Source organism: Stomoxys calcitrans, chromosome 1, assembly GCF_963082655.1.
Source record: "Stomoxys calcitrans chromosome 1, idStoCalc2.1, whole genome shotgun sequence".
NCBI lineage: Eukaryota > Metazoa > Arthropoda > Insecta > Diptera > Muscidae > Stomoxys > Stomoxys calcitrans.
This window is the reverse complement of record NC_081552.1, coordinates 156529561-156544014: the sequence shown is the minus strand read 5'-3', so window position 1 is coordinate 156544014 and position 14454 is coordinate 156529561. Positions and strand designations below refer to the sequence as shown.

The 14454-nt window shown below is 42.3% G+C and overlaps 1 protein-coding gene across 1 annotated transcript in view; it reads right to left on the bottom strand.

The window, feature by feature from the left end:
* The window catches only part of LOC106082375 (alanine--tRNA ligase, mitochondrial), a 40345-nt gene extending 26096 nt beyond the window's left edge, over positions 1-14249 (bottom strand). Inside the window, exons 1-3 of the mRNA XM_013244836.2 lie at positions 13985-14249; positions 13757-13930; positions 13540-13685 (exon numbers count right to left, since the gene is read on the bottom strand). Of these exons, the coding sequence (XP_013100290.1) occupies positions 13540-13685; positions 13757-13930; positions 13985-14152 (488 nt within the window). The 5' untranslated portion in view covers positions 14153-14249. The remainder of the gene's footprint in view (positions 1-13539; positions 13686-13756; positions 13931-13984) is intronic.
* Between the last annotated feature and the right edge of the window lie 205 nt (positions 14250-14454).

The window sequence follows — 14454 nt, the reverse complement described above, 5'->3', positions numbered from 1 at the left end:
CCAAATCTTATATACGCTCCATCATGGAACGCATTTGTCGAGTTCTTTGCGCGGTTTCTCTTTTTAGGCAAACAAAGAATAATGGATAAGAATTGTTATTGGAGATATATCAAGTTATATATATCAAACCGTTGTACAAAATTTCAGCAATATCGAGTATGAATTGCGGGCTCTAGAAGTCAAGTCACAAGATAGTTTATATGGCAGCTATATCAGGTTATGCACCGATTTGTATCATTCTTGGCACATTTGTTGGAAGTCAAAACAAATCACTTCATGCACAGTTGCAGCCAATTCCGATGAGAATTGCGCCCTCTACTGCGTCAGGAAGTCAAGATCCAAGATCGGTTGATATGGCAGCTATATCAGGTTATGTACCGATTTAAACCATATTTGGCACAGTTGTTGGAAGTCATAACAAAAAACTTCATGCAAAATTTCAGCCAAATCGGATGAGAATTGTGCCCTCTAGTGGCTCAAGGAGTCAAGATACAAGATTGGTTTATCTGGCAGCTATATCAAAACATCCCAATATCCCTATATTTACAATCCCAACCGACCTACATTAATAAGACATATTTGTGCAAATTTCAAGATCTAGTTTTACTCCATCCAAAGTTAGCGTGCTTTCGACAGACGGACGGACGGATGGACGTGGCTAGATCGACTTGAAATGGCATGACGATATATTTGGTTGCCCAAAAAGTAATTGCGGAAGAAAGTAAATGCATTTTTAATAAAACTTAGAATGAATTTAATCAAATATACTTTTTTTACACGTTTTTTTCAAAAGCAAGCTAAAACTAACAGCTGATAACTGACAGAAGAAAGAATGCAATTACAGAGTCACAAGGTGTGAAAAAATTTGTCAACGCCGACTATATGAAAAATCCAATTATTTATCCAATTACTCTTTGGGCAACCCAATATATACTTTATGGGGTCTTAGACGCATATTTCGAGGAGTTACAAGCGGAATGACTAAATTAGTATACGCCCTGCAAAAATCGCCCACAGAAGTTACTTGTTCGCCTATGAATTTCCGGGCTCGAATCCTGACAAAAAAAGGCAGAAAATATATTTATTTTTTATTTCATTTCATGCAATGCGAAGCCATCAGGCCTATAAATAATCACACTATGCATAAGACGTACTTTTTCTAACATAAGTTAAAAAACTACTCAATTAAAAATAAAAAAACTTAAAAACTTTGAAAATGGAAAAAATTTTTAATCTATTCAACGCTTACTGAATCTAGATAAAACTAAATAACAAATAAAAAACAAATTACTAAAAATTATAAGCAGTAACTGATTAAAACAAATCCGACTCAAAAAAAAACAAACGTAATAAATTAAAAAAATTATTAAAGCATAATAAAAAAAAGTAAAATTTTGGGTTGGTTTTCAAGCTGTTTTGTTTATAATTCTTGATAATTTGTTTTCAAGTATTATTGTGATTTCTTTTGTTTAAGTATTGGGTTGCCCAAAAAGTAATTGCGGATTTTTTAAAAGAAAGTAAATGCATTTTTAATAAAACTTAGAATGAACTTTAATCAAATATACTTTTGTTACACTTTTTTCTAAAGCAAGCTAAAAGTAACAGCTGATAACTGACAGAAGAAAGAATGCAATTACAGAGTCACAAGCTGTGAAAAAATTTGTCAACGCAGACTATATGAAAAATCCGCAATTACTTTTTGGGCAACCCAATACTTAACCAAAAGAAATCACAATAATACTTAAAAACAAATTATCAAGAATTATAAACAAAACAGCTTGAAAAAAAAATAATTAAAAAAGATCACTTAACAATAAAAAAAAAAATTAAACAAAATGGAAAAAAATAAGTAATACTAAAATCAAAAAATAAAATACGCACGATAAAAACAATCCGTTAAAGTTGTTGACAATTTGACACAAAAATTAAAAGCGCTGAAAGTGTAGACGAAGACGATTTGATAAAGATCTTGTTGAAAAACTGATTTTTTTTAAATCCGTAGGCAACGAGTTGTACAAACAAGCAACTTACAAAAAAAGTACTACTCAAAAAATTATCCACCCTCGGAAGAACCAACTGATTAGTTCTGGTAGAATGACAAAAATTAAATTCATTTTCAAGAAAAATGGGAGACCGACATTTCAATAACTTAAAAAGAAACAAAAGCAAACGATAATTAACATACGACGGGAAATCACAACCGAGAAAACGACACACATAGGGCGTTATATGAACACGACGACCTATACCGTAAACAAAACGAATCATATTGTTAAAAGCGACCTGAATACGATGCACGCTCCCTTGCGACGCACTGGAGTGCACCTCCGGCAAAACTAATGCATGCGCCAAACGCTCCCTCACAAAGAGCGGTAAATATAAACTCGTGGCATACAGGCTTCTTAAAGAAAAGTTAATCTTAGACACCACGGAACTAACGTGCCGATCAAACCGAAGCCTGTCATCCAGTTGAACACCAAGACAATCAATGTTTTGCACAAATTCTATATCTACATTATTATATTAAACATTAACATGATTGTGACAGCCCGAAGATAAAAAAGGGCTTTAGTTTTAGAAGCGTTAACACTGAACCTATTCCCCGCCATCCGCTCGCGTAACGACTTCATCGCAAAATTTATCTTTGCCTGAAAAACATTCAAAAATCGGTTATCGCCCTTAAAAAGCAATTGGATGTCATCTGCATATGCAAATGGAGTACACCAACAATCCAGACGAGAAAAACATCATTGACAAATAACACAAAAAGAAGTGGACCTAATACTGAACCCTGAGGAACCACGCTTCTTACAGAAAGAACACTACTACATTTACCATCAACACAAACAAACTGGCTCCTACCTGTAAGATACGAGCATAACAATGTACATGCACTGGTCGAAAACTTATAAACGGACTTTAATTTACTAAGAAGAAGGCCATAATCCACTCTGTCAAATGCCTTTTCCAAATCTAAAGACAATAGCACGCAAAATCGTGATCCACCCATGTTTGACCGGATAGAATCTGTCAAACCCAATAACAATGAGACTGTACTTCTACCTCGCCTAAATCCACACTGGGCATCACAAATAAAACGATTACTTTCCAAATAACCAGACATTTGACATTTAATAACATGTTCGACAATCTTAGAACAAATAGGTAAAATAGAAATCGGACGGAACTCCTTCAGAGCGTGACAAGACTGTTTTTTCCCAACGGGCACTATTTTGGCTAATTTCCAATCGGACGGAAAAGAAGAAGTTAACAAAATAGAATTTACAAGATGTAACAGATGACAAGACACAAGAGGACAGACTTTCTTAAGAAATTTTAATGAGAAACCATCTACACCTGCTGCATTGGACTTAATGGCGGAAAACGCCTTATCCAACTCCCACAACTCCACACGTTGAAAAGCAAAACCACTATAGTCATACTCCCCGAGAGAACTACTTTGGGAGTCCAATTGGTTTTTATTAAAGGTCGTATTCAAATCCTCCACATTCAAATCACAATCATACGACTTGCAACTGCAAAGTCCATTGGATTTTAACAACGCCCATAACTGCTTTGTGCTTTTATTGCCCTCAAACTGCAGTACATTCGCTTCCCTTCTAACTTTTCTTATAACAGATTTGGCTATATTCCTGGCTCTACAAAAAATTCGCCACTTAACATTGGATTTATTCAACAAGAAAAATTTAAAAGCCAAATCTCGAAGCGATAGATGATATGAAATGAGGGGATTGCTAAACCAATCCTAGTCCTTATCACCCTTTTTTTATAGGAAACGCATTGTGGGTAGACCCAAGACGGCTACTAAAACTACTACATTGAAAATCAACGTCACTAGTGGAATACAAAGCGGAAAAATCAGTAGACAAAACAATTTCCTGCAAATCATCACAACTCAAAGCATTATAATCAACATATTCAAGAACTGCAAAACATTAAGGACTGAAACGTTAAGGGACACGAAAATCAACGCATGATCCGATATACTGGGACAAACAACCTGGTTAGAAACACAGACACAACTACGATCACTTACAAGAACAAAGTCGAGTAAAGAAGTAGAATTATGTACAGCACTAAAATGAGTAGGTATAGAGTTGTGGACAATTGAAACATTAGGCCGCCTACAACTTTCGCGCACACTATAAGAAGACGACAGATCAAAAAGATTATTATTGAAATCTCCCAAAATTATGACGTCAGAGTAACTCACCAAAACATCAGCAACTTCACTTTCAAATGCCCGGAAATATCCCCGCGGAAGATATACAACACCAACAAGAACATTTCTAGAACCAAGTAAAAGTTCTACAAACAAACATTCAATAATCCCATATTGACTACCACTATAAACAACTTTGTACTTAATAGGCTTAGAGACAAACAAAGCAACACCCCCACCTCTCACACACGGACGATCATTTCTGCAACAAGAATATCCCGAAATTTCAAATCGACTCGACGGTATACTTGGTTTTAGCCAAGTTTCAGAAACACCTACTACACTTAACAAACTGTCAACAACAACATTTCTAATTTCGTTAATTTTAGATGACCTCTCAGAGAGGTATCCATTGGTAACGGTGCTAGCCACATTTCCATTAGCATTGCTTGACTCAGCACTTCCAAATAATTGATCACATTCAGTCGCACTCACTGTTTTAACGTCACCATTCAGAAACGTAAGGCACACCTTGGGAATATCTCCATTTATAAAGATGTATCTCAATATTCGCTTTTGTGACCGCAGCTTACGACGTTTAAAAACAAGGTTAGAGGCAGGTGCGGTAAGAGGATCATTTAAATACACACGGGAATCAACCTCGCCACCAATTACATCGTTTAGCCTGACCGAGTTTAGCCTAGAATAGTTCGCCATAATCAAATCCCTGGTATGAACGGAATTGAAATTGACCAGCACCATCCTACCACCGGAAATATAACAGCAATGATTAATATCACTGGGGGCAACCTGCACTCCGCACAAGCGGGCAATTTGTATCACTGGCTCACGCAGATTGGTAATTGATCTCGGCATGCCACTAATAAGAATATCCGCGCGATTGGGACGTCTTTGCTGAACCAAATTAAACTGCTCCAACTGCCGTATCCTCTCACACATCCTAGCATCAACATTGGCAATATTTTGCTGACAAACAATAACATCCGATTTGACTTTCTGAATTGAACCAGTAAACTCACTTCGAAAGGAGGCAACAACACCATCCACCATTGTTTGAAAATCCTGCAAACATTTCTGCATCTGTTCATCAAATTTTTTTTTCATGGCTCAACAAAGTCATCAAAAAGCCCACGAATACAGGACGATCATCTGCTGCTTGCTCAGACGGGCCAACACGTATACTCTGCAACCCAGTAAGGAGACCAAGCGCACCACTCTGAGAATGCACGGCGTCAACAGAATTAGATTGATTGCTATTGAATAACGCCATTGGAATGGTGATGCGCGACCGGCACTATCATTGGCAAATTGACTGCTATTGGGTAATCCACCCCTCAAAACGGTTGAATTAGCAACACAACTGGAACGCGCAGAACTGACTTTATCGCCACTGCACTTCTTACAGGTGAACTGCAACGACTTGTTTGTTTTTATTTCATTACTAGAAATATTGACGCACTTAGTGTGGAAATAATTGGGGCAGCCAGAACACCCAATACTGTAAACACCACGAGTGATGATTCCAGCTTTTAGGAATAGCATGTTTAACAGGTGCAGGAACCATGATTCAAAGGCGAACAATGGCAAAACAAATCAAATGAAATGCCGGGAAAACGAGGCAACACACAGCAACAACAACAACAGCGCAGAGAAACGGGAACAAAACAATCCCATGGCAGCCGGTTGTACGTACCGGATTGACCCGATGGATTCTTCATCGGCAAGGGCTGCCGCCTCAGTGTACGTGTTCGTCTTTTTTCGTCATGGGAGAGGCACATCCCGGAGTGCCTTCTCCGTATGCTTCTGGTCCGTGCCGGGATTGAAAAGAACCCCGGACCCTGGTTCTGTTCCGTTTGCCAGAACCGCCTTCATCATCGGTCAGTGTCGGTGAGGTGTAACCGGTGCTTGGAGTGGGTACATTTCCGTTCTTGCTCTGGCCTAACTTCGCTGCGGGAGTATAGTCATACTGGCTATGTCGCTAGGTGCTGTGCGAACATAGCCAGCAGTGGGTCACAAGCGTCGCCGTCGTCGCCTTCGGCGTCCTCGTCGTCGGACTATGTGACCCCCCCGACCTCTCCCGTACGGCAATTTATGCAACGACAGCACCCTAGCCCTACTATTGCCAGGCCAGTGTCGGGAAATGTATCGTTCTTGCAGTTAAACTGCAATGGACTGCGAGGCAAGATTGATGAGATTGTAGATTTTATGAGTCGGAAGAGCATATCGGTCGCAGCGATCCAGGAGACAAAGCTGACTAACACCTGCAGCTTGCACAGTTGTCACGGCTACAATGTGCTACGTAAGGATCGCTCAAGGAATGGAGGTGGGGGATTGGCCTTCGTTATACACCATTCCGTGCAGTATAGACCTATCTCGCCTGCGCTTGACGCTAGTGACCCATACATGGAATGTATGGGGGTAGCAGTCAGGTCTGGTACTGCCGAGATAGAGATATACAACGTGTATATACCGCCGGTTGGTAGCTGTGTCCCGATTAATGGCCAGGCCTACAGCCCCGACATAAGTGGGTTGCTATCTGGCCATAGTCGTCTGGTTCTGGGGGATTTTAATGCACATCACTCGTCATGGCATTCTCCCCTAGGTAACGACCAGCGTGGCATAGCTTTGACAGAGCAGATAGATAGCTCCACGTTTTGCACGGTGAATGAGGATGCCCCCACTAGGATTACGAGGAGGTGCAGCAGCTCGCCAGACATCTCAATCGCATCCCCTGATCTCCTGAGTGACGTATCCTGGCAAGCCGTCATCTCTTTGGGGTCAGACCACCTCCCCATAATCCTCACCATCGACCGACCACCCGACTTCATAACCTCTGAGCGCCGGACGTTCATCAATTACAAGAAGGCCAATTGGACTGGCTTCAGAGAGTATACCAATCGCCGCTTCAATGAACTGCCACCCCCCTCTGATGTGTTTGTGGCCGAGAGGAAATTCCGAGACATCATCAACGCAGCAGCCGCTCGCTTTATACCAGCCGGTCGAATACCGCAAGTGCGACCCAATTTCCCGGCGCAAGCAGTGGTACTCGCAGACGAGCGTGATGGGATTCGTGCTATGGACCCCGCTAACCCCAGAATCAGCGAGCTGAATCTGGAAATAAACAGGGTAGTCAACGAACATAAGCGGAATTTGTGGCTGGAACACTTGGAGCAATGTAACTTAGGCACCGGTGCAGGCAAATTGTGGGCCACTGTTAAGTCTCTCTCGAACCCCGGTAGACGGGACGACAGGACCTCAGTCACTTTTGGCGAGTTAACCGTGACTGATCCGAAGAGATGCGCCAGGTTGTTCAACCGTCAATTTATTGTGCATCCCGAGAGAGACAGGGCAAGGAGGAGAGCCATTCGCCGTATTCGTGGTCTCCGAGCCGATGAACAGCCATCACAATTTACCGTGGGCGAAGTTACGAATGTCGTCCGTGGCGCCAAACCTTCCAAGGCGTTGGGCCCCGACGGAATCTCTACATTGATGCTGAAGAATCTGGATTTACCTGGAGTTGAGTACCTTAACACTGTCCTTAACCTGTCATTGAACACTCTTATAGTTCCCGATGTCTGGAAAATGGGCAGAGTGATCCCGCTACTGAAGCCTGGTAAAGACCCGAGTTTGGGGGAGTCGTACAGACCGATCTCCCTTCTCTCACCAGTGGCTAAGACGCTTGAGGCATTACTCCTCCCGAGCCTCGTAGGAGAATTTCCATTCGCCGAGCATCAACACGGATTTCGGAGACTGCACAGCACAACAACAGCTTTGCATGCCATCACCACACACATTTGTCGTGGCTTCAATCAACCCAGGCCATGTGATAGGACGGTCCTCGTGGCACTGGACCTATCGAAGGCATTCGACACGGTCAGCCATGCCAAATTATTTGAGGACATCGCCAACACGTCCCTCCAGCCAGGCCTGAAACGTTGGGTCGCGAATTATCTGTGTGGCCGCCAGTCATTTGTGGAATTTAGGGATAAGATGTCAAAACACCGCAGAGTGAAACAGGGAGTTCCCCAAGGTGGGATGATATCTCCGGCTCTGTTTAACCTCTACCTATCCTCCATCCCACCTCCTCCAGACGGCATAGAGATCGTATCATATGCGGACGACTGTACAATCATAGCATCAGGCCCCCCACCCATTGATGACATCTGCGATAGGTTGAACGTCTACCTCAACGAGCTTGCCTCATATTTCCCTGCAAGAAATCTGAAGATATCCGCCACCAAATCTTCAGCCACACTGTTCACTACAAATACGCGTGAGGTGAATTCTGAGCTGACTGTGATGGTCGATGGAGAAATGATTCCGACCATCAAGTGTCCCAAAATACTTGGCGTCACATTTGACAGCTCCTACACTTTCTCCCCACATGCCACAGCAATCTGCAATAGTCAAAAGTAGAAACAAGGTCCTCAAGTCACTCGCTGGCAGCACTTGGGGTGCAGACAAAGAAACCTTGTTGACCACGTACAAAGCAATTGGCCGGTCTGTGGTAAGTTATGCAGCGCCAGTGTGGTCACGTCAACTTTGTGACACGCAGTGGAATAATATTCAGATCTGTCAGAATGCCGCCCTCCGAACTGCGACGGGCTGTCTCCTTAGTTCTCATGTGGACCACCTCCATCAGGAGACAAAGATCCTACCAGTGCGAAGACATAACTACATGCTGTCTAAGCAATACCTTTTGGGCTGTTATCGCAGAAATCATCCAAATCATCATCTTGTGGATAGATACCCACCGCCCAGAAGCCTTAAGGTTGATCTACACGATCTAGAGCGTGAGGTCCAGCGCTACAAGAGAGAACCTCTAGATCAAGCGGCATATCAAGCAGGTCTGAACAACATTCATGCAGACACGGTAGCAGACGCGTTAATTGGCTACCGGGTGAATGTAGTCCTTGGAGAACGACCGCCACCCATTGCATCCGAAGAAATCGACCTCCCCCGGCAAACCAGAGTGGTTCTGGCTCAATTACGTTCCGGCAGATGCAGCCGCCTCAATTCCCACAGAGCTAGGATTGATGCCGACGTGCAAGATGTATGTCCCGATTGTAACCAGGGACCGCACGATACACGTCACCTGTTTAACTGCCCGGCCAGACCCACTCGACTCAGACCCAGATCCCTGTGGACGCACCCCATCTTAGTCGCGGAGTTCCTGGGTCTTGACACTCAACAGAATCAAGCAGACGAAAAATAGTACACAATAGACTGCTACAACAACAACAACAACGGGAACAAAAAACCACGAAATAAATGTGGTATCCAAGTACGAGATGCAATTAGCTTATTAGGCAGATGATAGCAGCGCAAAAATTTCGTAGATCGGACTACGATACACTAATTTATTTTAATATTTAATTAATTTTTCACGGAGCTCAATAAAAACACTTAGCTTCTCATGATTATCGATGAATTTGCTGTCCCTTAACTGATATGATCGCGCTGCAGCCTCTTAATAGTAAGAACTGAAACTTGGCACGGATTATTTTTTTACTCAGTGTGGGTTTCAGTTCGATTATAGAGATCCATTTTCGAACTACATCTTTATGTTGTTGTTATTGTAGCCATATTGCATGTGGAGGTAGCGATCCTCGTCAAGCTCGTTCCGGTCCAAAGGACCAATCCCCATGGCAACAGGGTGGCCTTTGAAATATTTGGCGCCAATAACTCGCTTTGTCATATCGAGTATCATATGCACTCAGTATTTGTGCAAGGGCCGTTGACGCCCGGCCACTCAGTGAGACTTTCCGCTCGATACCGCTGAATGTACGCGACTGCCGTTACAGCTACTCCGTATGGAGCATTCCACTATCCGTAACCTATAGTAGCGACCGGTAGCTCCAAGCTAAACTTATCGTGACGGCCATGAACACCAAAGATCGGACCTCAATGTTCCAGCCTGTTCCCTCAATGTTCCCCCTTTATAGTCGATCACCCTGCTTACCGTCTTCAGCTCAGAAAAGGAATATTTTTTACACAATTTGTTCGAAATTTCCAAAAATGTGGTAAATTAGATCTCCTTTTATTCAAAAATGGTCTACACCGTATCAGATTTTGATAAAGCTGCCAAATAGATCGATATTGCAGTTTAAGGGTTTGAGTATATAAAAGGTTAATTTTGAGGCTTATTTCGCTTTGAATAAATGTGATGTAGAGAGAGAGAGAGGGAGAGGTATGATAACCTCTATATATGAGTTGAATATTCCCCCCTATTCCAGTTGGCGATGGCGTAGTCGAATGTCGAAATTTTTACATTATGGCTGTCGAAGACGTTTACATTTTTGGTATCACGTAGGTCGAATTTAACTGTCAAATTTGACGAAAACGATCGATATATAAGTTATTTCCATTCTAAACTACATCGCGCCTGTCTGCCGAAAGAGTATGGAAACTACTCGATTTTCGCTTTCGACAACAGGAATAAGGGTGATTATCTATATCGGACCATATTTGCGGAGTTCCATGCTACTTCTCCCCCCACCGAGATATGACGGGTACCGCATAAATAAATATGCGGGGCGAGCCAACAAGTTAGCACAAGCAGGAGGTGTCCCGCTTGCACGGATACGAATACGATCACGATGGATTCGCGCAATAGGGTCGACAGCGGATGCGCCAAAGGAAATGGCAACAGATCTTCAGTAGATTCATCATCAAAACAGCTCGGCCTAGCACTAGGTCGGTACCTAGTCGAAGGCCCAATCCGCCATTCATCTAATAAAATCACGCTTACGGAAACACCAACAAGAAATAATGGAACAGACAACCCCGATGACCCATGGGTTCAGAACACGGTTTATGATTGGTACGTGGAACGTCAGAACTCTCTCAGGAGCATCGAGACTTTACCAAGTCCAGAACAATCCCGGGGCAGCTGGTTGTATGTACCGGATTGACCCGATGGATTCCTTCATCGGCAAGGGCTGCCGCCTCAGTATAAAGCACACCGCTACAACAACAACAACAATCAAGTCCAGAACTAGATGTCAAACTGCCGAAACCCTCGAAAGGGATATATCTACGGCCCACCCACCTGCGAAGAAATTAAGGCCTTTCTGGTCTCACCCAAAAACGGCAAATCAGCCGGCCCTGAAAATATACCTGCTGAACTGTTGCGGTATGGGGCACATCCCATAGCTCAAGCGATCGCCCCAATAATCAGGGAGTCCTGGGATACAAAAGCTGTCCCTACGGAATGGAAGAAGGGGATCATGGTCACAATCCGGATGAAGGGTGACCTCATGCAGTGTAAAACCTGGCAGGGGATTACATTGCTAAACGCAATCAATAAAGTGATGGCAGGTCTTCTTGTGCAGCGTATTTCGCCTGCACTTGGCAGCATTTTGAGGAAGGAACAGGCAGGTTGTCCGCCAGGACATTCTTGTGCCGACCACATTAACTCCCATAATACACACCTATACCTTTTATTCATCGACTTCGAGCGTGCTTTTGACACAGTTTCGCTTTCAATGTGGAGCACGCTGTTGAATAAGGGCATCCCTGAAAAGATCGTGACACTAATGGAATGCTGAAGTTTCAGTCCGCTCCAATGGAAATGAGAGCCGACCTTTTGGGGTCGATAAAGGAGTGAAGCAGGGTTGCATCCTATCGCCGATGCTATTTTTAATTTCATTAGACTCCGTATTAGAAGCAACTAATGCTGAGGCACCCTATGTCATACGCTGGGGTATTAACGATTTCCTTGGTGACATCGACTACGCGGATGATATATGCCTCTTTGCACATCGCTTCGAGCACATAAAGGCGAAACTGGAACGATTGAATGAAAATGCTGTAGGCCTGAGGATAAGCCGAATTGATAAGGATAGGAACATCAAAACTGACACCTCTCACTAAAAACGACCATGTCATTGAATACGTTTACAACTTCTCCTGTCTGGGTTGCGAAATAACAAAGGACGGAGGAGGAAGGAAGCAGACATACTCGTTGGTATCAACAAAGCTATAAGCGGCTTTCTTAAATCCAACAAAGTTTGGAGATGCAGTGACATCTCACATAAAACAAAATTCAGGATCTTCAACAGTAGTGTGAAATCTATTTTATTATATGGTTGTACAACTTGCAGCTTGACAAAAGCGATTACCCGCAAAGTCCAAGTTTTCCTAAATAGCTGCCTACAACAAATACTTCGAATTTTCCAGCCAAACCGTATTTCAAATGAAGAATTGCAAATAAGAACAAACACTTCCCCTGTCGATGTAGAAATCCGTAAGAGGAAATGGACTTGGTTGGGTCATATCCTACGGCGACCGCGCCATGATATAGCGAGAAATGTCTTAGACTGGAATCCGCAAGGACAGCGAATGGAACCGCTGTACGAAAGGAGAGTTGGAATAACGCCAAGGCATTGGCCAACAATGGAGAGAGCTTGTTAATGCCCATGTTCACACTGAACAGTTTACTATTAGCTATATTTGATTGTAATATATTCAATAAACTCCGACTGTAAATAAAGGACATATGATTTAGATATCCCTTCTATATAGATCTACTTCTCGATTTAACTTCTTGACCTCATAAATGGCTTATATTTTTACCGATTTCCATGAAATTTGGATAATCGGGTAGTATTGACCTTTCTACATCCTTTCCTAATACGGTTCATACCGAATCTTGGTTGAAGCTACATTCAACCAAGATATATGCTGATCTCCAGATGAGAAATATAACTACGGTTGTGGGCATCCACTCCGGGGGAGTTTATGATTTTTTTTTGTGTTCAGTATGTGACCGACTTTAGGAACAAAATTTCGAATTATAAGAACCAATTTTCAAATGAATTGAACATTTTATCGTTTGATAAAATCAAAAAAAGGCTATTTTTTTTAAAATGAATTCGAATTGGTTCATAATCTGATACTGTTACCAGATAGCTACTGACACCCGGATACATTTCTCTACTGTGGTGTGAAAATGGACACTATTGACTAACCCGGCACGGGATAACTTTGAGCAACACACAGGTTGGAACTTTGAGCTTCAATCTGTGCGGTGTAGCTGCAACTGCAGTCGCTGACAATCAGCGGTATCGAGTGGAGAGGCGGGATGGCACCGGCTCTTGCTTAAATAGTAAGTGCCCATGATGCTTGATATGACAAGGCGAGTTACTGGCGCCTTTAAATAACCAATGGCCATCATGCTACCGCGACGATCGGTAGTATGGATATAAATTTATGTGTTAAGCAATTTGTAACTCCAAAAAGCAAACGTGGGTTATTAATAATTAGATGGTGCAAATCACATAAAACTGTCATAAAAGTGTTTGACAAAATAAGGAAAGTCAGATTATACTTACCCTAAACTACGCCAAATATCAACGGATTCTAAATCGGCTGGCAATCCTAAGATTTTATCACCGGCAAAATAAGTTACATATAGACGTGATGGATCTATATTATAGGGACCGCGTAGTAACTCTAGGGCCATTGCACAAGCTTCTCGCTGGAAGTGTGTATGAGAATGGTAAGTAAACATATTCTTGCATCCTTCGTGTTTCCATTTTTGTAGTTTACCTTAAAGTAGTCACCAAATGACCAATTGCCCAGCATCTCGAAAAATGTATGATGATAACCATCCTCACCAACCACTGACAAGTCATTATGCTTTCCACCAACCCGAACGCATTTCTGCGAATTTGTAACTCTTTTGTGGGTTGCTTGGGTTTTGCCAAGGAAAACAGATTTGAACTATAAAATATTGAAGTTATTTAAACACACGCAATAAACGTCGCCGGATGGTACCTGATTCATGCCAGCATTTACAAAAGACACTGTTGGATCACACCACGGAACCACGGGACTCGAACGCACGAATGTGTGTTCATGATTGTTAATGAAAAAGTCCGTGAACGTTTTTCGTATTTCTCGAGAAGATAGTACTCTGTGCAGTTTTTTCGCCGATGAATGCATTCCGTTATATACGAAAATATAAAGGAAAAATTTTATTTTAGTAAAATAATATTTCCAATATCAATAATATTGCCGGTGATGGACTGTATAACTCTAATAAAATCGTTCCAATACGAACCTAATTTGAAACGTTTTGAGAGGGTATACTTAGAGAAGGTAATGGCAGATATCCAGCTGACGGAAACTAGTCTTCAGTACTGCAGTTCCGTACTTACAACTACCCTGCAAACATTTTCTATCGTGCGAGTCACTAAATCTGCACTCAAGGAAGTTGAAAACAATCTCAGGCGATATCATTTTGT